This window comes from Camelina sativa, chromosome 8, assembly GCF_030686135.1.
Source record: "Camelina sativa cultivar CO46 ecotype springtype chromosome 8, ASM3068613v1".
Taxonomy (NCBI): domain Eukaryota; kingdom Viridiplantae; phylum Streptophyta; class Magnoliopsida; order Brassicales; family Brassicaceae; genus Camelina; species Camelina sativa.
The window spans coordinates 10,825,648-10,845,637 of NC_141887.1; the positions used below are offsets into that span (position 1 = coordinate 10,825,648).

General features: G+C 38.3%; 4 protein-coding genes and 1 pseudogene across 9 annotated transcripts; all 5 read left to right on the forward strand.

Annotated features, from left to right (window-relative positions):
- The first annotated feature begins 273 nt into the window (after positions 1–273).
- On the forward strand, positions 274–5,808 carry LOC104706994 (putative pectinesterase 52). Of its 3 annotated transcripts, none has more exons than XM_087460454.1 (9): positions 274–1,735; positions 1,844–1,952; positions 2,059–2,484; positions 2,695–3,142; positions 3,701–3,857; positions 4,350–4,509; positions 4,626–4,856; positions 5,207–5,457; positions 5,541–5,808. In XM_087460454.1, the coding sequence occupies exons 4-9, from the start codon at positions 3,082–3,084 to the stop codon at positions 5,704–5,706; spliced, it is 1,026 nt and encodes a 341-aa protein (XP_087316580.1). In that variant the 5' UTR covers positions 274–1,735; positions 1,844–1,952; positions 2,059–2,484; positions 2,695–3,081; the 3' UTR covers positions 5,707–5,808. The 3 variants fall into 3 exon arrangements, with proteins under 3 accessions (XP_087316580.1, XP_087316581.1, XP_010421538.2); XM_087460455.1 differs by having other exon boundaries at positions 801–1,735; positions 2,695–3,094; XM_010423236.3 differs by lacking the exons at positions 274–1,735; positions 1,844–1,952; positions 2,059–2,484; positions 2,695–3,142 and having other exon boundaries at positions 3,469–3,857.
- Positions 5,809–6,508: 700 nt separating this feature from the next.
- LOC104706995 (solute carrier family 40 member 3, chloroplastic) lies at positions 6,509–10,125 on the forward strand. Of its 2 annotated transcripts, none has more exons than XR_015564183.1 (12): positions 6,509–7,038; positions 7,135–7,360; positions 7,459–7,522; positions 7,638–7,852; positions 7,951–8,127; positions 8,211–8,285; positions 8,374–8,475; positions 8,894–9,001; positions 9,096–9,242; positions 9,336–9,442; positions 9,534–9,647; positions 9,726–10,125. XR_015564183.1 is itself a non-coding variant. In XM_010423237.2 (12 exons), the coding sequence occupies exons 1-12, from the start codon at positions 6,866–6,868 to the stop codon at positions 10,020–10,022; spliced, it is 1,809 nt and encodes a 602-aa protein (XP_010421539.1). In that variant the 5' UTR covers positions 6,509–6,865; the 3' UTR covers positions 10,023–10,125. The 2 variants fall into 2 exon arrangements, 1 of the variants encoding a protein (XP_010421539.1); XM_010423237.2 differs by having other exon boundaries at positions 8,890–9,001.
- Positions 10,126–10,283: 158 nt separating this feature from the next.
- On the forward strand, positions 10,284–14,572 carry LOC104706997 (putative RNA polymerase II subunit B1 CTD phosphatase RPAP2 homolog). Of its 2 annotated transcripts, none has more exons than XM_010423238.3 (9): positions 10,284–10,617; positions 10,724–11,355; positions 11,444–11,659; positions 11,877–12,251; positions 12,491–13,123; positions 13,229–13,419; positions 13,500–13,763; positions 14,026–14,172; positions 14,260–14,572. In XM_010423238.3, exons 1-9 carry the CDS (start codon positions 10,508–10,510, stop codon positions 14,362–14,364), a joined length of 2,673 nt encoding a protein of 890 aa, XP_010421540.1. In that variant the 5' UTR covers positions 10,284–10,507; the 3' UTR covers positions 14,365–14,572. The 2 variants fall into 2 exon arrangements, with proteins under 2 accessions (XP_010421540.1, XP_087318609.1); XM_087462483.1 differs by having other exon boundaries at positions 10,354–10,617; positions 11,444–11,739.
- Positions 14,573–14,791: 219 nt separating this feature from the next.
- LOC147939914 (threonine--tRNA ligase, mitochondrial 1-like) lies at positions 14,792–16,954 on the forward strand (annotated as a pseudogene). The gene is made up of 9 exons (XR_015564184.1): positions 14,792–15,080; positions 15,183–15,420; positions 15,515–15,574; positions 15,780–15,869; positions 16,022–16,091; positions 16,205–16,333; positions 16,417–16,642; positions 16,722–16,818; positions 16,896–16,954. The product of XR_015564184.1 is annotated as a threonine--tRNA ligase, mitochondrial 1-like (transcript).
- Positions 16,955–17,758: 804 nt separating this feature from the next.
- LOC147939915 (threonine--tRNA ligase, mitochondrial 1-like) lies at positions 17,759–19,287 on the forward strand. Its single transcript, XM_087462485.1, has 7 exons — positions 17,759–17,863; positions 17,967–18,059; positions 18,134–18,226; positions 18,326–18,547; positions 18,658–18,729; positions 18,824–18,895; positions 18,997–19,287. Exons 3-7 carry the CDS (start codon positions 18,194–18,196, stop codon positions 19,090–19,092), a joined length of 495 nt encoding a protein of 164 aa, XP_087318611.1. The 5' UTR covers positions 17,759–17,863; positions 17,967–18,059; positions 18,134–18,193; the 3' UTR covers positions 19,093–19,287.
- Positions 19,288–19,990: the final 703 nt, after the last annotated feature.

Sequence of the window (19,990 nt, forward strand, 5' to 3'; positions counted from 1 at the left end):
AATGTGTATGACTTAATTTTATATGGTGTATATATACACATGATTTTCTTTTCCATTAGTATGTAATCATAAATTTCAAACCTTATACTAATAGTTGTACGTAGGCATCGAAAGATAGATATATACTGCCATGTGTGTGATTTGATTAATATTTTGTTTAATACAGCGTAGCGAGTGGTGGTAAGACAAATAGACAATGGACTGAACTAAAACATCTTATTTTATTAACTTGAATCAAACACTACGTCTACTTATCAATGAACATACAAATACAAGCAACACTGAATAGATTATTAAACATAACAAAACCTAAGGTAAGTATTTCTAACTAGAAATCAGTTAACTTCCACCTTGATTGATAGTTGTGAGCCGAGACAATCTCTAATCTTGAACGTTATTTTTGAGAATATTTATGTACCCCTTTCTCTTCATCATCGATTTGTTTGTCCATGTTCCACCATCTCTGAATAGATTATTAAACCAGGTTTTGGGGTTCAAAGGGTTTTTTGGTTGTTAGATTAATTGGAAACTGAATTTGTTCTTCTTCATATATAATTGAATCTATTTTGGCCATATATATTGATTCTGATCCCAAGTTAATTTATTTAGATATCATAAGTGTTGTTGATTGCTTAAAGAGTTTCTTTAGCCAACAACGGTTGATGTTAAGACACTTTGTGAATAATTCAGTCTTAGATTAAATGATTGCAAGATTTATATTAATTTTCATACTATATAAATATTTTTTTTTTTAGAAAAAGTTTTTCTATTAATTTCAAAAAAGAAAAGAAAAGAGATTACAAAAACTCAGCTTTAGAATTTTTGAAAGGGCTTAAGTCCAACAATTGAAACACATTATAGTAAGATCTTGAATTTGAACCTACATAGTAGGTAGCCCTAGAATAGTAATCGTTATCACTGATGGAGTGAAGAGACTACGCCAAAGAGAACCAAAAGAGGAGCATCGAAGAAGCCATGGAAGGGTTTGTATCTCGGTAGGATACTATTCGGTTCCTGATGGTGGAGTCTATCAGTCGGAGGATGAAGTCAGCAGATCTGAAGATTTTGCGATGAAGGCGATTGTTTCTCTCCTCCCACAGAGCGTATAGTGTTCCTTGCCATACCAGAAGAGTTAGTCTTTTTTGTTCCTTTGGTCCTCTTAACAAGCTCATTTGTCCAACAATTGCATCCCAAGATCGAAGCTAGTCTGCATTTGGCCGTGATCGATGTCCAAACTGAACAAGTGAATGGGCATTAGAAGAACAGATGGTCTCGGCTCTCCGAAAATGTGTTGTAGAGTAGGCACAGTGGATCGGTCTGAAGTCCCCAAACAAGTATCCGATCTCTAGTAGGGTATCTATTTAGGACCATTAACGAGGTGAGGAAGCTATGCCTTGGTATCCTTCCTTTGATCCAAACGGCTCCTCTCCATGGTACCAGAGGTGATTGTTCTTGCAGAAGGCCATAGACTTGGCCGGTTGAGAATCGATGTTGTCGTGAACCATCAAGCTCCCATTCGTTATAGTCTTCTGCATATGATAGAGTCAAAGTTGTAAGAAATATGTGAAGAGAGACTTGATTATCAGATCTGGGACTAGGAAGAAGCCATCTCCTTTCCCGACAAAGTTGGCAAAGAGTCGCTTGTTCAGAGGTCCCTGGCCTTGAGTGCCTGGGAGTGGATATGAAGTTCGAGATTCTCCCAAACAGGGACTAGTTGTCTGACCAAAACCTGCAGGTGAGCCCATTTCCCACTCGCATTTTTATCCAGTTATATGCTAAGTCTTTCAGCTTCAGGAGCTTATTTGCTAACCATGAGTAGTGTGGTCTTTGTTTCATGGTCCAGAAATTGCTCAGCGAGCCCCATAGGAATTGAAACCTATACCAAGCTACCCAAACCGAGCCTGATCTAAAAAAAAGAGTAAGATCAACTTGATAATACAAGCTGTATTCCAGTAAGTCAGATCTCTTATACCTAAGCCTCCTTGATCTTTCTTTTTTTGTTACTGCCTCCCAAGAAACTCTTGTTGTATGCTGACCGTCTGATGTTCCTTTCCATAGGAAAGCGCTACACATGGAGTTTATCTTGCAAATACACAACTTTGGGAGGACAAAACTAAAGCATCAGAAGTTAGAGATTCCTGCTATTACAATATTGATGAGTAATAGTCGGCCTGCAAAAGATAAGGATTTTGTACACCAATTATTTAACTTCCCTTTAACCTGCTGGAGTAGTGGTTGCAGTTCTGAATGGTGAGTTTTTTGGTGTAGAGAGGGACTCCTAACTATCAAATTGGGAGGGAGTCTCGTCGTGGAGCTGATTAAACTGATTTCATCCTCTGATAGTCCACCACCGAAGAAAGATGACTTTTGAATATTAATGGCAAGGCCTGATCGCTCCTCAAACTCCTGAAGGACTTGAATTACATTCTGAACTGAGCCTAGTGAACCGTCCAAGAAAATGAGCAGATCATCTGCAAAACAAAGGTGAGTAAGTTTAGTTGTACCGCAATTGTGATGATACTGGAACTTTCCTTCTTCCGCAGCCTTATTCAACATTAGAGAGAGGTTGTTCATAACAATGACAAATAAGTAAGGAGATAATGGGTCACCCTGCCTGAGCCCTATTTTTCCTTTAAAATACCCTTGAACTGTGCGTCTGTGCCATTATAACTAATTGTGGAATTTGTTGTGCAGATACAAGCTTGGAGCCATCTTATGTATTGGCCATGAATCTCTAATCCCTCAAGACAGTTGAATAGAAACTCCCAGGAAAGTTTATCGAAGGCTTTAGCTATATCTACTTTGATCACAATCCGCTTTGGACCTTGGGTTTTGTGATAACCATTTACTAATTCAGCAGCAAGGATGGTATTCTCTAATAGGAGGCGGTCTTGTACAAAAGCAGTTTGGTTGGGGATTGGTTTTAATCTTGAAACTAGGAGCTTGGAGACTACTTTGTAAAAAGTGTTCAGACATGATATATGCCGATAGTCCTTTATAGAAGAGGCGCCTGGTTTCTTTGGGATCAAAGTCTAAGATTGTTGCATTTGTTGAAGCTGGCAGAAAGGAGGAGTAGAAGAAATGGGTGATAGAGGTAATGACTTCAGCTCCCAAGATCTCCCATGTGAAACCATCAGACCAGGTGCTTTGTTATATTTGTTTTCCAACAAATTTAATGAATTAACCCACATTAATCGATTACGAGAAAAACATAGTAATAAGTTTATAATTTACCTACATTTTCTATGCTACTTTGAGAGATCTATATATAATAAGAATCCTCAAATAAGATTTATTTTAGCTGAACTTTAGGTTAATTTTTTTATTTTATACACAAGGCACACGTAATTTTATCATGTTAATTAAAGTTCCTATAAACAAAATAGAGTCAAGCCGTTCGAGTAGGCCTAAATTCACGTAATCTAGCATTTTGGGTAGTATAATATAGCAAGTTTTGATCCAAAAAATATACTCTATATTAATTAGGAAAATTAGCGTAATCTTTTTAAAGCAGAATATTTCAACCCTCACCATAATTACACTAACTTTCCATTCTCCGTTGCCTCCTTTCTTTTATCTTCTTCTACTTCTTCGTCATCTTGTTTTTCTTTTCAGATATAACATTGATAATAAATAAACATGTCTTGTTTGTTCATCTTCATCGCTTTGCTTCTGAGTTCTTGTGTCGGATCGTTGACAGCCCTTGATCAGACTTGTGGCAACAAAGTCGTGAACACTATCGTCGTCGACCAAACCGGCCGTTCAGGTAAGTTCCGTACGGTTCAAGCTGCCATTGATTCGGTTGGTGAATGGAATTCTCTATGGATCAAAATCAAAGTAAAACGAGGCGTTTACGTGTAAGTAAAGACCTACTCACTACTGTTATTAAATATATATATATTTTTTAAATCCAATTTTAGAACGCAACGTTCTCGATCGACCACAATTTTCTAGCGTTTGATTTGTTTTTGAAAGTAAGAAATTACTGTTTTTGGTGTAGAAACGATGACCTAGTAACACTTGACTTCAGCTTAGGCTTCTCCATAATTCTACATATAAAAATAATCTTTATCTAAATATTTGTCTAGGTTTTCATTTTCTTAGAGTATTGTTAATATATATATATATATATATATATATATTCAAAACATAATAAACTCTAATTAAACTTTGATGAATTTTCCCATTAATATTGAATTTGTATTGTTTTGATGTAAAGATTTAAAGACGTTTGTAAGAAGTTAGGAACTACATCAAATCTGGTCGTCCTTAATTAATCCGTCATTCAATCAATTTAACGACTGATATATAAAATTCAGTTGTGTATGATAATTAAATGTATAAAACAGAGAGAAGGTGATAATACCATACAACAAACCGTGCATAATAGTAGAAGGAGAGGGACAAAGAGTCACGACCATCACGTACAACGGTCACGAAGCAACTGACGTAAGCTCAACTTTCACTTCGTATCCACCCCATGTTGTCGTCCGAAACTTATCAATCATGGTACGTAACAGAACGGAGCACCACATTATCGTTTGACTATACTATACTTTTTTTTTCTGACGTAACAATATAATTTAGTATTTGGTACTGATACATTTTTATATGGTTGGTGGCAGAATACGTACAATCGTTTGAATAGTCTTACTACTACAGCAAATGGTATGAGTTGGGAAATAAAGCCAGCAGTAGCCGTTTCGGTTTATGGCGATAAATCTGCGTTTTACAACTGCGATTTCTTGGGGTTACAAGACACAGTGTGGGATAATCAAGGAAAACATCATTTCAAAAATTGTTACATCGAAGGTGCTATGGATTTCATTTTTGGAACTGGCCAATCTATTTACGAGGTATGTGTACATAATGATCTCTCTATATTATACACTTGGATTTCAATGGCAAACACGAAAACCGTACTTGATCACTATTTACACAAAGAAACTGTTACATTGACATTTTAAAGACCTTTTGTTAATTAGCAAACGTCCTAGAAAGGCGGCACAGCTGCACCCTGTAGTAAAGTCAACTAGCTGTTCTAGAAACAGTAATATGATCAGTCATTTATAAGAAAAGAAAAACTTTGTTAAAAATTTACGATTCAACAAGTTGATGATTTTGAGACCAAAGATTAAGAAGATGTATGTGAAACAGCGTATACATTTTAACTAAAGAACATATAAAATGTTTGATTGATTGACAGGACTGTCAAATAAACGCAACGGCAGGAGCATTGGCATCACAAGTGGCGGTTGGGTACATAACGGCACAAGGAAGACAAAGTCAGTTGGACCCAAGTGGGTTCGTGTTCCTACGTGGTAGTGTATCAGGTAGCACCAGTGTCTATCTTGGACGAGCCTATGGTCCATTCAGCCGAGTCATTTTCATCCAAACCGATCTCTCTTCTGTCGTCCACCCCAAGGGTTGGTTCCCTTGGCACCAAGGTGGCCACATGTAAGCACATCTATAATATTCCATTTAATTTTATGTGATGATGATATATGCAAACTATATATTAATTTTTTTTTTTGGTTTAGATCGAGTTTCACGTATGCAGAAGTTGAGTGTAAAGGAGCAGGATCGGATCTATCTGGAAGAGTTCCTTGGATTGACAAACTTCATTCTTTTGACACTAAACGACGATTCTCTGTCTCTAATTTCATCGACCAAGATGGATGGATTTCCAATATTCCTCGTTTTTAATTGTTTATGAATCTTGTATTTTGTATTTTTATTTTCTCTTCTTGTTGAATATTATTATTGTGTTTGAACTTTGAACTATAAAAGACTTTTTATTTTCTTACATAATTTCATTTACCTTGTAAGACTAGTCTTGGACAAATTATTCAAACCAAACTGAACTGACTGATTCGCTTCTGGAGACATTTTTTTGATTGCTCTTTTTTAATTCGGTTTTGGTATCTTACCAAAAAAGAAAAAAGAACCTTCAGTTTTTGGTTCGGTTCATAATATTACCCGAGAAATCCAAATAGTTATTATTATTGGTTCATTTTATTTTCGAGTTTGATTCTTTATATTTTAGTACTCAACCACTTTTCATCAAAATTGTACTAAAAACTAAAAATTAGCCAAATTTTTTATACGAATACCAATTTTCACTAAAATTGAACCACAAATTTATAGAAGTAAACAAATAACATCATGGAATTTTTTTTTAATTAATGTGTGATTGAAATTTTTATATTTATTTATAAAACTAAACAACATAACCGGAAAGCCCAAAACCAGAATTCCCATGATACGGAACTGTTAGTTACGGTTCAAAATTCAATCATAAGCAAACTTTTATATACCTTACTAACCGATTTGATCATAATCGAATCAGAATCACTCGAAACCCAAACAATCCGAACCGATTTTATTATCGGTTTAACTTAACTCCTTTCCTCCAAAAATCGACCCCAACCAATCCGAACCAACAAACCCAATGGCCATGGATGACTGTGGATGATTTGGTTAGCCAGGTGGCTATGCATTAGTGGTTATAAACTAATCTACGTGGCTTAATCTCCCTTACACAAAAACTCTCTCTGCTTTTTTTCACGCCCCCCCCCCCCCACTTGAGTTGAGCTCTTCCGCTTAACGGCGTGCTTCGCGACGAACCGCCATAGATAAGGTTCTCTCTCTTTTTTCATTTTCCCCCCTCAGGTTGAATAAAATTATGTGGTGGCGATTAAGTTAGCCATAGGAGGCGCGGAAAAAAAAAAAAAAATACCCAGAGAGACGAGTTTGTTTGATTTTCTTTGAGTCTTGGAGACGACGAACAGTACGAATTAATTACAACTCCTTCAATTGCTTGAAGAAGAAAGCTTAGGAGAAGAGGAGAGAATCAAATCCCGGAATGGTTGCTTCCATGGCTCTGGTCAGGCACCACTCTCCGTCGTTCGATTTCCCGTTTCATTTCCCGGTCGACAGGAGCCGTTTTTTATCGCCGGTGGCATTTTCTACAGTTCGTCATCGCTTCCCTTCTTGTAGATGGTTAAGTCTCACCTCATCACCTTCATATTCTCGCAGGTTCAAATTCTTGTTTCGGAAAACTCCTGGAATTCAAACAGTTTTGTGATTTTGATCTCTGATGCTGATTGTGAAATTTTCTGTACTCGTGATTAGGTTGAACAGCTTTAGTTCAAGGTGTTCGATTATAAACACTGATGTATGTCACGATTTTGTCACTACTACTGATGATGATGACATCAACGAGGATTTGCCTACCACTACTCCAACTGAGGATCATTCTATTCCCATTGTTCATCTCGATACCAATCTCGCGGTTACTGAATCTCTCAGCTTACTAACCGAGTGTACTTACGTAGATACCGTTTTGACAGCATTGCCCGTATGTTCAGTTCATCCCCTTTTTGGTCAAGAACCAAGAGTTTCTGCAGTGTTGCTTGAGCTAATCAATCTTTGGTGGTTTCTTGTTCTTGGTTTTAGGTCTTGTCTGAGGAGGAGCAGACTGCCATTGCAGCCACTCCAGCTCACCCTGAAGGATTATATGGTTGGAGCTCTCTCTCTCACTAGTTTTCTGAATTGAACTTGCTGAGCAAATGAGATTATAATGTTTTCATTTTTGGCATTTATCAACATGATGACATTTACTTGGTTTTTATCAGTCTTATATGCAAGTTGTTTGGTCGGAAATTTGGTTGAGCAACTTTGGAATTTTGCTTGGCCGTCCGCCATTGCGATGCTACATCCGAGTTTACTACCTGTGGCAGTCATGGGCTTTGTCACTAAACTGGTGATCATTGCTGGGGGTCCAGTGGTTGGAAAGTTTATGGATTATAGTCCGAGGGTTCCTACATATATCTCGTTGAATGTCGTTCAGGTAAAATCTTTTTAAAAAAAGACTTAGTGGTTACTTTCCTGCAACATCTGTCTTCAGATATTGCATGTCATAAACATATTTTATATCTATATGTTCAGGCAGCCGCTCAAGTGCTATCTGCAGGAATGATAATTCATGCATACACTGTTCCTTCCACATCGGCATCATCAATTCTTCTGCAGCCTTGGTTCTTTGCGTTGGTATTCGCAGGGGCCATTGACAGCCTATGTGGAATAGCATCTGGAGTCGCCATAGAACGTGATTGGGTTGTATTGGTATGCTTTCTTTGTGATGCCATTGAATACCTGTTTTCGTCAGGGGAAACACCTACTGAAGTAATTAACTTATCATTTGGTAGTTGGCGGGAATAAACAGACCAATCGCTCTTGCACAAGCAAATGCTGTTCTCCACAGGATTGATCTACTTTGTGAGGTATTGTAATCCTCTTAATAGATTTTATGTTCTTTCTGATCTTTTGATTCCAGTATTAACCAAATGACAAAATTTTAACCTTAAACAGATTGCTGGGACGATGTTATTTGGCATCCTCCTATCCAAATATGACCCTGTGACCTGCTTAAAGTTTGCTGCCACACTAATGATTGGTTCTTTACCAACCATGGTAAGTAGCAATTCCCTATAAACTTTTGGTTACTCTTCTTTTCAAGACTGGAAAGTATGGTCATTGAAGCTAAATACGAAAACACAAAGCTGCTGTTTTGTTTGAAGCTGAACTATGTAGAATGGGATCATTCCTGTTCTTCATGGGTTAAGTGTGAAACTCTATTTTCTTAATCATAAAAGGCGGTCTCTTTTTGTTTAGGTTTTGGATAATTATCCGAGGCTACCTATATTTGAGCTTTTAGCCTAGATCCGGTATTATCAATGTTTTTAACTAGAGAAATGTCTTGTCATCAACATTGGAGTGATGCTGTTGTGCTTCAGATCCTAGAAACAATTCCATTTGAGCATTACCAATTTTACTGGGACTTCATTCCGTCTTGCACTTCTAATAGACAAAATCTTTTTTCTCCAGACAGCTCTTATATGGCTGACCAACAAGTTCTCCTCTGGTGTTCTGGACCGTCCGAAATGCTCTCAGAGCAGCTGTGCTGCTGAAGGAGCTCGTTCTGATACCGACAGTATTTGTAAGAAGACCTTATTACTTGAAAATGTTTGGATAAGCATATTATATGACTCGAGCATTTAGATATCACAAATACCATTTGCTTTGTTTATCAGTTGATATTGGCATGGAAACTATCAAGCTCGGATGGAAAGAGTATATTCAACAGCCAGTTCTTCCCGCTAGCCTCGCATATGTCCTTCTCTACTTCAACATTGTCCTCACCCCAGGCAGCTTGATGACTGCATTTCTAACACAACGATGTATGCTACATTAACTTGGTCCCTCACTTTTCTTTAGTGAAACTTTATGGGATATTACTCAACAGAATTTACACCAAACTGTCTCTTCAACAGGTGTGAATCCATCAGTTATTGGGGGTTTCAGTGGATTATGCGCTGTTATGGGCGTGGCCGCAACCTTCTTATCAGCAAACTTGGTCAAACGATTTGGCATTCTAAAGGTTGAACTTTGTTTCCGCCATTTAGTCTCTTGAGCATGTGTTGCGTTCAAGTTGGTTAATGTTATTGCGATTGCATTTTAAAACGATGCAGGCAGGTGCAGTAGGATTATTTTTCCAAGCTTCACTCCTTGCTGTTGCTGTTACTGTTTATTGTAGCTCTTCTCTATCCCAAACAAGCCCACTCTTCTTCTTCTTGTCCATGATTGTAAGTTCCTACTCCTCTCTCTATTTTTAACCAGTAAGATTACAGTTATGGGTTGACTGAAAGGGAAACAAAATGCAGGTATTATCGAGGCTAGGTCACATGTCTTACGGTCTTGTGGGAGCTCAGATTCTCCAAACCGGAATTCCATCGTCCAAGGCCAATCTCATCGGTGCAACAGAGATCTCAGTGGCGAGTCTAGCTGAATCGCTGATGCTCGGAGTAGCCATAGTGGCAAATGACGCTTCCCATTTCGGGTTTCTTGCGGTTCTGTCTCTTTTATCAGTTGTTGCAGCCTCTTTGATATTCTGCAGATTGCTGAGAAATCCCACTGATGAACAAAGACGACTCTTCTCCTTCGACCCTCTCTCACATTGATTTGGAGTTTTTACATTGAAATGTTTTGTATAGTAGTTTCTTTTTCACTGTATAAATTCTTTATTTAAAGTATAAAGAGAAAAAAAACCATGAGTTCTTCTGACTTTGGTGTATAAATTTTAAACTTCAAATTTGAGAAAAATCGAAAGAGGATTAGGCGACCTGATTTGAATGAAGACTTAACCGGTTGCACCATTATTATATTTCTAAACCGAGAACTAACGGGATAATATCACAATCAATTTCAAAAACCGGAAAATCGAAATCACCCAATTTAGGTCGGCTTGGTTCGATTTTGTTTTACCACCCTTCCCTGACGAAAAGAAAAAACCTAGAGGTCATTTAGAACAGAGAGAACATAAACCTTTGCCAAACGACTCGCTCGCTTTTCGTTTGTTATACAACTTCTTCTTCCTCTTCTTCTTCGTCTCTACCAGCTCTCGTATCGTCTTCGTCTGCGTTTTCTGTTTTGTACTGTTCCATCAATGGAAGCTAATCATCCAAAGGATGAAGCGTATCTTTCCGCAGTCATCCCCAAACGTACCAAGCAGATTCAAGCCAATCAACTCGAGTCTCTACCACACAATCCAATCAAGTAAATACGACGCGTATTTTCATATGTATCACTGCGATTAGTATCTCCAAGGTTTCAATTTGTTTCTGGAAGATTGATTTTGAATTTTGGTGTTGTTTGTGTTTAGGATGACATCGCCAGATGGGAATGTGAAAGAAGGAAACAAACGAGAGACAACTCCAATAGATGATCAAGTAATCGCCATTAACGATGCGGTTCACAAGCTTCAGCTCGCTATGCTCGACGGTATCACTGATCAGAACCAGCTCTTCGCGGCGGGGAAGTTAATTTCTCGATTAGACTACGAAGATGTCGTCACTGAACGAACCATCGCTAAGCTCTGTGGTTATCCTCTTTGCCAGAGATTTCTCCCTTCCGATGTTTCTAGAAGAGGAAAGTATCGGATTTCGTTGAAGGAGCATAAGGTTTACGATTTACAGGAGACGGGAAAGTTTTGCTCCGCGGGTTGTTTAATTGATAGCAAAACGTTTTCGGGGACTTTGCAAGATGCTCGTACCTCGGAGTTTGATACGGTGAAGTTGAATGAGATTTTGGCGTTGTTTGGTGATCCGGAAGTGAAAGGTTCTTTGGATGTGAATAAGGCCTTAGATTTGTCTAAGCTTGTAATTCGGGAGAATTTTGAAGCGAGTGGTGGAGAATTGTCTTTAGAGCAGTGGATGGGTCCTTCTAATGCTGTTGAAGGTTATGTTCCTTTGGATCAAAGTGATTGCAAATCAAGAAATTGCAAAGACATAAGTGGTAAGTTCGATAATGAACTATGGAGTGAAAAGATTGTTCAGTTACCAAATGATTGATCAATGTATAATATAAGTTTTGGTTTTGGCAGATTCCAAGGCTACTCAAAAGAATCAAGAGAAGCATGAGAACCCGCCTTTTAGCGAGATGGATTTCACTAGCACAGTAATTATGCCTGATGAATATAGTGTTTCAAAGCTTCTACCGCAAACCAAACAAGCTTCTCCTGTTGGGGAATCTGATGATGGCAAAGGGAAAACAGTTATGAGAGTGCAAACTGTAGTTCCTCCCACACAAAAGAAATCAAGTAAGCACTAAGGAGCTGTTAAGAGTAGGCTTTACGACCAGCATAATGTAACCATAAATATTACTTAATCTTTCTTAAAGGTATTTTGTTGGTATCATGAGCCTGAGATCATGTGATGGTTATTGGGTTATTTCTGCTGATGCTTGGGGCAGTAAATACTGTTTTCAATGCTCTCTATTTATCAGGATGATCTTGAGTGTGTACTGTGCATTTGCAGGGTTTCGTCGTGAAAAAAAAAAGGAAAAGAAGACGTTTGGGGTTGATGGGATCGATTTTGCGAGCTTTGGGTTTGATGGGATGGGTTGTGTGAGCTCTGGTACTGGAAGTGATGGACACAGCGTTGAATATAGTGTGTCTAAGCAACCACCATGCTCAACAGAAGACCCTATGGGTGGTCAATTAAAAAAGGATCATAAGACTTTGGATGGAAAAAGTTCTCTAACAGGATCCTCTTCTGCATCTAAGAATAAAAGTTTGAAGCTTCCAACACAAGCCAAACAAGCTACTCATGGAGGGGAATCAGAGGATGGCAAAATGAAAACAGTTATGACAAATTTTGGACAAACTGCAGTTCCCCCCAGGAAAGAATTGGGTAAGAGCACTTAGGAAGCTATAAAGATAGTTTGGCCTTAAATTCAAGAAATCGCTGAGAAATAATCTGTAATTCTGTATATGTTACCTTTTTTTTCATTTTGAAGTACTCATCTGGTATAATAAATGAGTTTCTTTATTCCTTGGGTGTCTGAGTTGTTCTAATTATTGTTAGGGTGTTTTTGTGCCTGTGTGACTCTGTTTGTCTGTCTAATATTGAAGTTTATTGTGCATATGCAGGTTTTTGTAATGATCCTGAAATAGAGAAGGACATTAAGAATTTCTGGTTTGATGAGATGGGTCTTGCGAGTTCGGCAATTATGAGTGATGGGTACGGCGTAGAATATAGTGTGTCTAAGCAGCCACAATGTTCGATGGAAGATTCTCTTAGTTGCAATCTAAAAGGAGGTCTTCAGACTGTGGACGGAAAAAGTACTCTATCAGGATCCTCTTCTGGTTCTAATACGAAGGGCTCGAGGACAAAACCAGAAAAATCAGGAAAGAAAAAGATTTCTATTGAATACCATGCTAATTCTTATGAAGATGGTGAAGAATACCTTGCAGCTGATTTGTCCGAAATACACAAAGTTCAGGATGTGTGTTCATCAAGTGAAACCGTTACAAAGTCATGCCTTAAAACTTCTGGTTGTAAGAAGCTTAGCCGTTCAGTTACTTGGGCCGACCAGAATGATGGCTGTGGTGATCTTTGTGAGGTTAGAAACAATGATATCGCCGCAGGTCCTAGCCTGTCTTCTACTGATACAAAGGATGTCAATAGTTTATCACGCCTTGCATTAGCAGAAGCCTGTGCTACAGCATTAAGCCAGGCTGCCGAAGCTGTATCTTCAGGAGATACAGATGCAAGTGATGCCAGTAAGTCCATAGGGGGTGTTACTTATGTAATGACACACTTTGGTGTCCATACGTTGTGGACTTGCATGAGTTACTAAATTGTGCACTTTGACATGTTTCATATAGCTGCAAAAGCTGGAATAGTTTTGTTACCAAGTACACATCAACTTGATGAAGAGGTTACTGAGGAACATATCGAAGACGAAGAGGAATCAACTCTTCTGAAGTGGCCAAATAAACCCGGTATTCCAGATTCTGATTTGTTTGACCGTGATCAATCGTGGTTTGATGGACCTCCCGAGGGCTTCAATCTCACAGTAAGTCTCTTATGCATTTAAATTTACTCGCCCATTAGGACTCCGTTGAACTAAACTCACTGGTCCTTCTCCTTCCTCAGTTATCAAGTTTTGCTGTGATGTGGGATTCACTGTTTGGCTGGGTATCATCGTCCTCTCTGGCATACATATATGGGAAGGAAGAGTCTGCTCATGAGGAGTTCTTATCAGTTAACGGGAAGGAGTACCCTCGGAGGATGATCTTGGGAGACGGGCTTTCCTCAGAGATCAAGCAGACAATTGCTGGGTACCTTGCCAGAGCTTTACCCAGAGTCGCCACTTATCTCAGGCTGCCAATAGCGATATCCGAATTAGAAAAGGGACTGGTACTTTTCCAAATTCTTTTTCTGTTATTAGTCTACTAATAAACCAAAATAGCCAATCCTAGTGAAATTAGTGATTTGTTCCCTGTCTATCTTTGTAAAATGTAGCAATTAATCCTAGAACAAAACCTTAGTTTTAAAGTATGGAATCATATTTGAAAATGTAAACTCTTTATCAAGTTTCTCATGAGAATATTGTGAAACTTATGCTTGGAAGTTTATATATAGTTCTCAGTGATATTGGTTGTGATTTGTTGTTGAGCAGGGAAGCTTGTTGGAAACAATGTCGTTGACAGGGGCAGTTCCATCATTTAAGATTAAAGAATGGCTTGTGATAGTTCTTCTTTTCTTGGACGCATTGTCTGTATCACGTATCCCTCGGATTGCACCTTATATATCTAACAGAGACAAGGTTAGTTACAGTCAAGTTGAACATAGTAGTAAAAGGTGAAATCTAAGTGAACTTAATCTGTTGATTATGTTTGTGAAAAAATATCAGATTTTGGAAGGAAGTGGAATAGGAAACGAAGAGTATGAGACAATGAAGGATATCCTGTTACCACTAGGCCGCGTTCCTCAATTTGCTACCCGAAGCGGAGCGTAGACAAAACCAAGGATTTGGTAGAAGAAATCAACTTAAGAACTATGAAAATAGAGGAGTCTATAATTTTGAAAGTCATTGATGTGAGTAAGATCTTCAAGTCACTAGAACAGAGATTTGTCGCTATTTCTATATGATAAAATCGTTTAGAGACGTTGTGTTGTTCCTTTTGTAAAAGTTTGTTATATAAAAACATCATCACTTTCTTGTTTTCCTCTCCAATACACATAGAATACAAGTTTTTGAATGGTAAAAGTAAAGCTAACTCTCTTGAAAACCTTCTTACTAACTAAACCGGTTGCACTCTAATTGTTTTTCTAAACCGAGAATTAAATGAGATAATTTCACGAATTCAAAAACCGGAAAACCGAAGTCACCCAATTTTAGGTCGGTTTGGTTCGATTTTGTTTTCTACTGATGGCGAAAAAAAAACCCTAGAGGAGGAGGTCACACAGATAACATAAACCTTTGCAACGGCTTTTGATGCTCCTTCGTCTTACGGCTCGCTCTATTCGTCGTTACACCTCTTCTTCTTCTTCGTCTCTACCAGCTCTCTTCTCCTCTGCGTCGTCGTTTTGTACTGTTCCGTCAATGGCAGCTAATCATCCAAAGGATAAGGCGTATCTTTCCGCCGTCATCCCGAAACGTATCAAGATTTTCGAGCATATCCAAGCCAATCAACTCGAGAAGCTCAAGTCCCTACCGCACGATCCGATCAAGTAAATACGATTTGCATATGTGCTACTCTGATTTGTGTGTCTTAAGGTTTTCAATTTGTTCGTTGAAGATTGATTTTGATTTCTGGCGTTGTGTGTGTTTAGGATTACGTTGCCAGATGGGAATGTGAAAGAAGGGAGGAAATGGGAGACAACTCCGATGGATATTGCTGCTCAGATTTCAAAGGGTTTGGCAAATTCTGCGCTAATTTCAGCGGTCGATGATGTTCTCTGGGATATGAGTAGGCCACTTGAAGGTGACTGTAAGCTTGAGCTTTTCAAGTTTGATAGCGATAAAGGTCGCGATACTCTCTGGCATTCTAGTGCTCACATTCTTGGTCAGGTATAAGAGTTTTATCTTTTATCTGACTTTCGAAAAAGTTTTGCTAGTGGTGAACGATTCGTTTATGGTAGATGTGGGTGTGATCTTGTTGTAGGCTCTCGAACAGGAGTATGGGTGTCAACTATGCATAAGACCATGTACAACGAGAGGAGAGGTAAAAGCAGCTTGTTTGTATTGTTACTTGTTTGTATGTCATGTTCCATCATTTGTGAAATTCGGTTTCTATGTTAAGATATTTCCTTGGCCCTAGGAATAGAGAAAAAAAAAGGTGGAAATCATTGGTCTTGTTGTTTGTATTTGAATTAAGTGCTGTGCAAATGTGGCTATCGCTGATGTTAGTAATGGATTTGTTATTGCAGGGTTTCTACTATGATGGATTTTATGGTGACTTGGGCTTGAACGAAAATCACTTTCCTAAAATCGAAGCAGGTGCTGCAAAAGCTGCTAAGGTATTGTTTCTTCTTTACTCTGAAATTTTATTCGATTATCTTGAAGGTTTCTTACAATATATGTTGTAATATAGGTTGTTCGTTTCTCAGACCTTTTAACGAAAATTGCATGATATGTCACCCGCCGTCATATTTTTCTATTTACATCTCAGGAAGCACAACCATTTGAAAGGATTGAAGTGACAAAGGATCAGGCACTCGAGTTCAGAGAATAATTTTAAGGTGGGTTAAGCTGTGGATAAATATCATTGAATTTTGTTATGCTTCCTTAACTTTACGCTTATTTCTGTCCTCTTATGTTGTTTGGACTCATTATTCTACTGATAATCATCTAGGTTGAAATCATCAATGATTTGCCTGCGGACAAGACCATTACTGTCTACTGATGTGGCCCCTTGGTGGATTTGTGTCGTGGACCGCACATACCAAACACTTCTTTCGTGAAAGCGTTCAAGTGTTTGAGGGTGATTTGCTACTGTATCTCTAAGAGCTACATATGTACATATTATAGTTTGTTTTCTTATGCTGACAAATGTAATTTTCTTAGGCTTCATCAGCTTACTGGAGGGGTAGCAAAGACCGTGAGAGCTTGCAGAGAGTATATGGGATATCTTATCCTGATCAGAAGCTACGCTGTTTCATAAGTATGAATAATATCTATTATCTTTGACTTGGTCGTTACAGAAATATCTTCAATTTCTAGAAGAAGCCAAAAAGTATGACCACAGACTATTGGGCCAAAAGCAGGAACTCTTCTTTAGTCATCACCTCAGGTATTTCATTGCTAATATACTGTGTTTTCCTCTTTGTGTTTCACTGCACATACATATATTCACCATCCTTGAGCTTCAGCCCTGGAAGTTATTTCTTTCTTCCACTCGGCACTCGTGTATATAACAAGTTGATGGACTTCATTAAGAAGCAATACTGGCAAAGGGGCTACACAGAGGTTTTCCTTAGCTCTCTCATCTCATATATTTAATATACTTGTTGAGTGGGGATCGCTAAATAACCTTGCACTGGCAGGTCATTTGACCAAATATGTACAACATGAGTCTGTGGGACACATCCGGACATGCTGCAAACTACAAGGATAATATGTTTACGTTTGATGTAAGAGGACATGGAAACCTTAAGAGTCTCTTTGACTCTGTTACTTTAGCAAAGCAGCTCTCTAAGTTATATTCTGCGTATGAATGACTTATCAGAATGTTCCTTATGTAGATTGAGAAGCAAGAGTTCGGGCTGAAACCTATGAATTGTCCTGGTCACTGCTTGATATTCCAACATAGGGTTCGCTCATATAGAGGTATGACTCTGTTCCTTCTTTGCTATTTGATATCACCAAAAACAGATCTATGAATAATATTAGTTGTAGAAATTAAAGTTCACTCCATGAAATTCTGTCAAAACTTGTGGATTACACAGTGCTGACTTTTTCAATGACAGGAGACTTGTTCCAAAGTGTAATTTGTATTTTGTTATCTTCAAGGACTATGGCTAATGTTTCCCCTTTATAAATCTTACTAAAGAAGTTGTCTGTCATTTATCTGGACTGACGCCATCTTTTGGCTGCTTATATTATCTGATCTGTAGAGTTACCTATTAGACTGGCTGACTTTGGAGTGTTACACCGCAATGAGGCAAGTGGAGCACTTAGTGGGTTGACTCGTGTCCGACGGTTCCAGCAGGTAGATTTTGTATCCTTGTTTACTATAGTTTATTATCATTTTTCCCTTTCCACGATGCATGTTTGATACTTAATATAATGTTCGCATACTTTTTCAGGATAATGCACACATATTCTGTACAACGGAACAGGTTTGTGATATATGTGTCTTATCTGGTACTGTCGGAGCTCCTTTTCTCCCAGTTTTTTTGTTATAGTTAATGTCATCTATTTGCAGGTTAAGGAAGAAGTGCAGGGTGTGTTGGAGTTCATTGACTATGTGTACAAAATTTTTGGGTTTACCTATGAGCTAAAACTTTCAACGGTACCATATTTGATGATTTATATACCAGTGCATCTACCAAATCTTATAGTCTTAGCGTGACATGTTTCTATAACCATTATTTGCATGTTAATTTAAATTTCAGAGGCCAGAGAAGCACCTTGGTGATGTGGAAACATGGGATAAAGCTGAAGCGGATCTCAAAGAAGCTATAGAAGCTTTTGGAAAGCCATTAGTGGTATTGGCACTTGTTGAATACTCTTTTCTATTCACAAAAGTCTGCATTCATTCTAATGTGTGCTGTTTTGGCAGTTGAACGAAGGAGATGGTGCATTTTATGGCCGAAAGATAGACATCACAGTTTCTGATGCGATGAATAGGAAATTCCAGTGTGCTACTTTACAGGTTATGCTCTGAAACTTTTTTTTAGTTTTTCTGTTCTATGCATTCCATTGCTGTAATCAGTGCAGGAGTTGATTGTATGTTTCTTGTCGCCTCTATCAGCTTGATTTTCAACTTCCGGATCGCTTCAAATTGGAATACGCAGCTGAGGACGAAGCGAAGAGGGTTAAACCTGTAATGATACATAGAGCCGTGTTGGGATCTGTGGAACGTATGTTTGCCATATTGTTGGAGCATTACAAAGGAAAATGGCCTTTCTGGATTAGTCCGCGCCAAGCCATAGTTTGCCCTATATCAGAGAAATCTCAGAAATATGCAGAAAAGGTTAAGTTTGTGGCTTTGCCTGTACTCTTTTAGTTAGCGCCTGTGGTTCGTATTAACTTATCTGCAGCATCTAATCTCTAGCGTGTCTTTTGGCACATTCATTCAAACAGGTACAAAAGGAAATTCATGATGCTGGGTTCTATGTGGATGCCGACTTAACAGACAGAAAGATCGATAAAAAGGTAACAATTGACTGGTTGTTCCCATTGTTGTTCTCTGGTTGGCTGGTGATTCTTAATATTGACTTGAGTAATGATGATTGTGGTGTGTCTGTAGGTGCGTGAAGCTCAGCTTGCGCAGTACAACTACATTCTGGTCGTGGGTGAAACTGAAGCAGCTACTGGACAGGTTAGACGGCCATCCATATTTAGAGTCTCTCGAGTTTAATTAATTTTGTTTTGTGTGAAGACATTTAAGACCAATTGTTTGTTGGACCTTCACATTTTCAGGTGAGTGTTCGTCTGAGAGACAGTGCAGCCCACTCGGTGAAGAGCATTGAGGATTTGCTGGAAGAATTTAAGGCCAAGACTGCCGAATTTGTATGAGATCCAACTCCTGAAACTGAAGGCATGATAGGATGTGTTTTTGCTTTTGCAAATTAGAGTCGGACCAGATTTTAAGTCTTTTTATTTTTTTCATCAAACCATATTAGGCCTAAACCATATTAAACTTTCGATTACTTTCAGCGACATTATTCTGTTTGCTCTCCTTAAAATTCAAATTTAAGATACTTGGAAAAATAACCAAGCCGATGTTAGAAAACTAAGAACATTCGCACTTGCAGAGATTATTGTATCCTTGAATTGCGGTTCTCAAATCCGTGGATTTAACAAATCCAGTGGAGTTAACCACAAAAAGAATCATGCACTTTTGAATGCTATTCGAGGCCACCGTTGAGCACCCTGATAATCTTGTGTAGATCTTGCTCACAAAGCTCTACGCGATGGTATCAAATTCTTGGTGAAGGAATATGGTGTGAAAACTAACAAGGCAACAAATGGGGAATTCAGGAAAGCCAAAGAAGCTCTTAAGAATGCAGAAGGATTGCTTATGTGATTCTGTTGCCATAAATTTTTGCTGAGCTTTAGAAGAGTTTTACTCTTATTAAGTCATTGTTTCTGACCTTTGTACACATATTTGTTTAAACTCTAATCAAGGTATCATTATCATCATCTCCACCACCACCATATGACTTTACTAACTCACATTTTCTTTTGACAGAAACTATAGTGTAGCTTCTATTTATTTAAAGATTCTAAAGATTCGCAATATTTTAGAAACATTCTTCAATTATTATTATATGGAACCAGGGTTATTGTTTTTAAAATAAAATAAAAATATGGAATAAGGTTGTGTTGCCCAAAAAATCCTAGTCCAACAAGATTTAACACCAAATATCATCCGGAAGGACGGACCGGAGTCACCGGACCATTGTGTATTTCA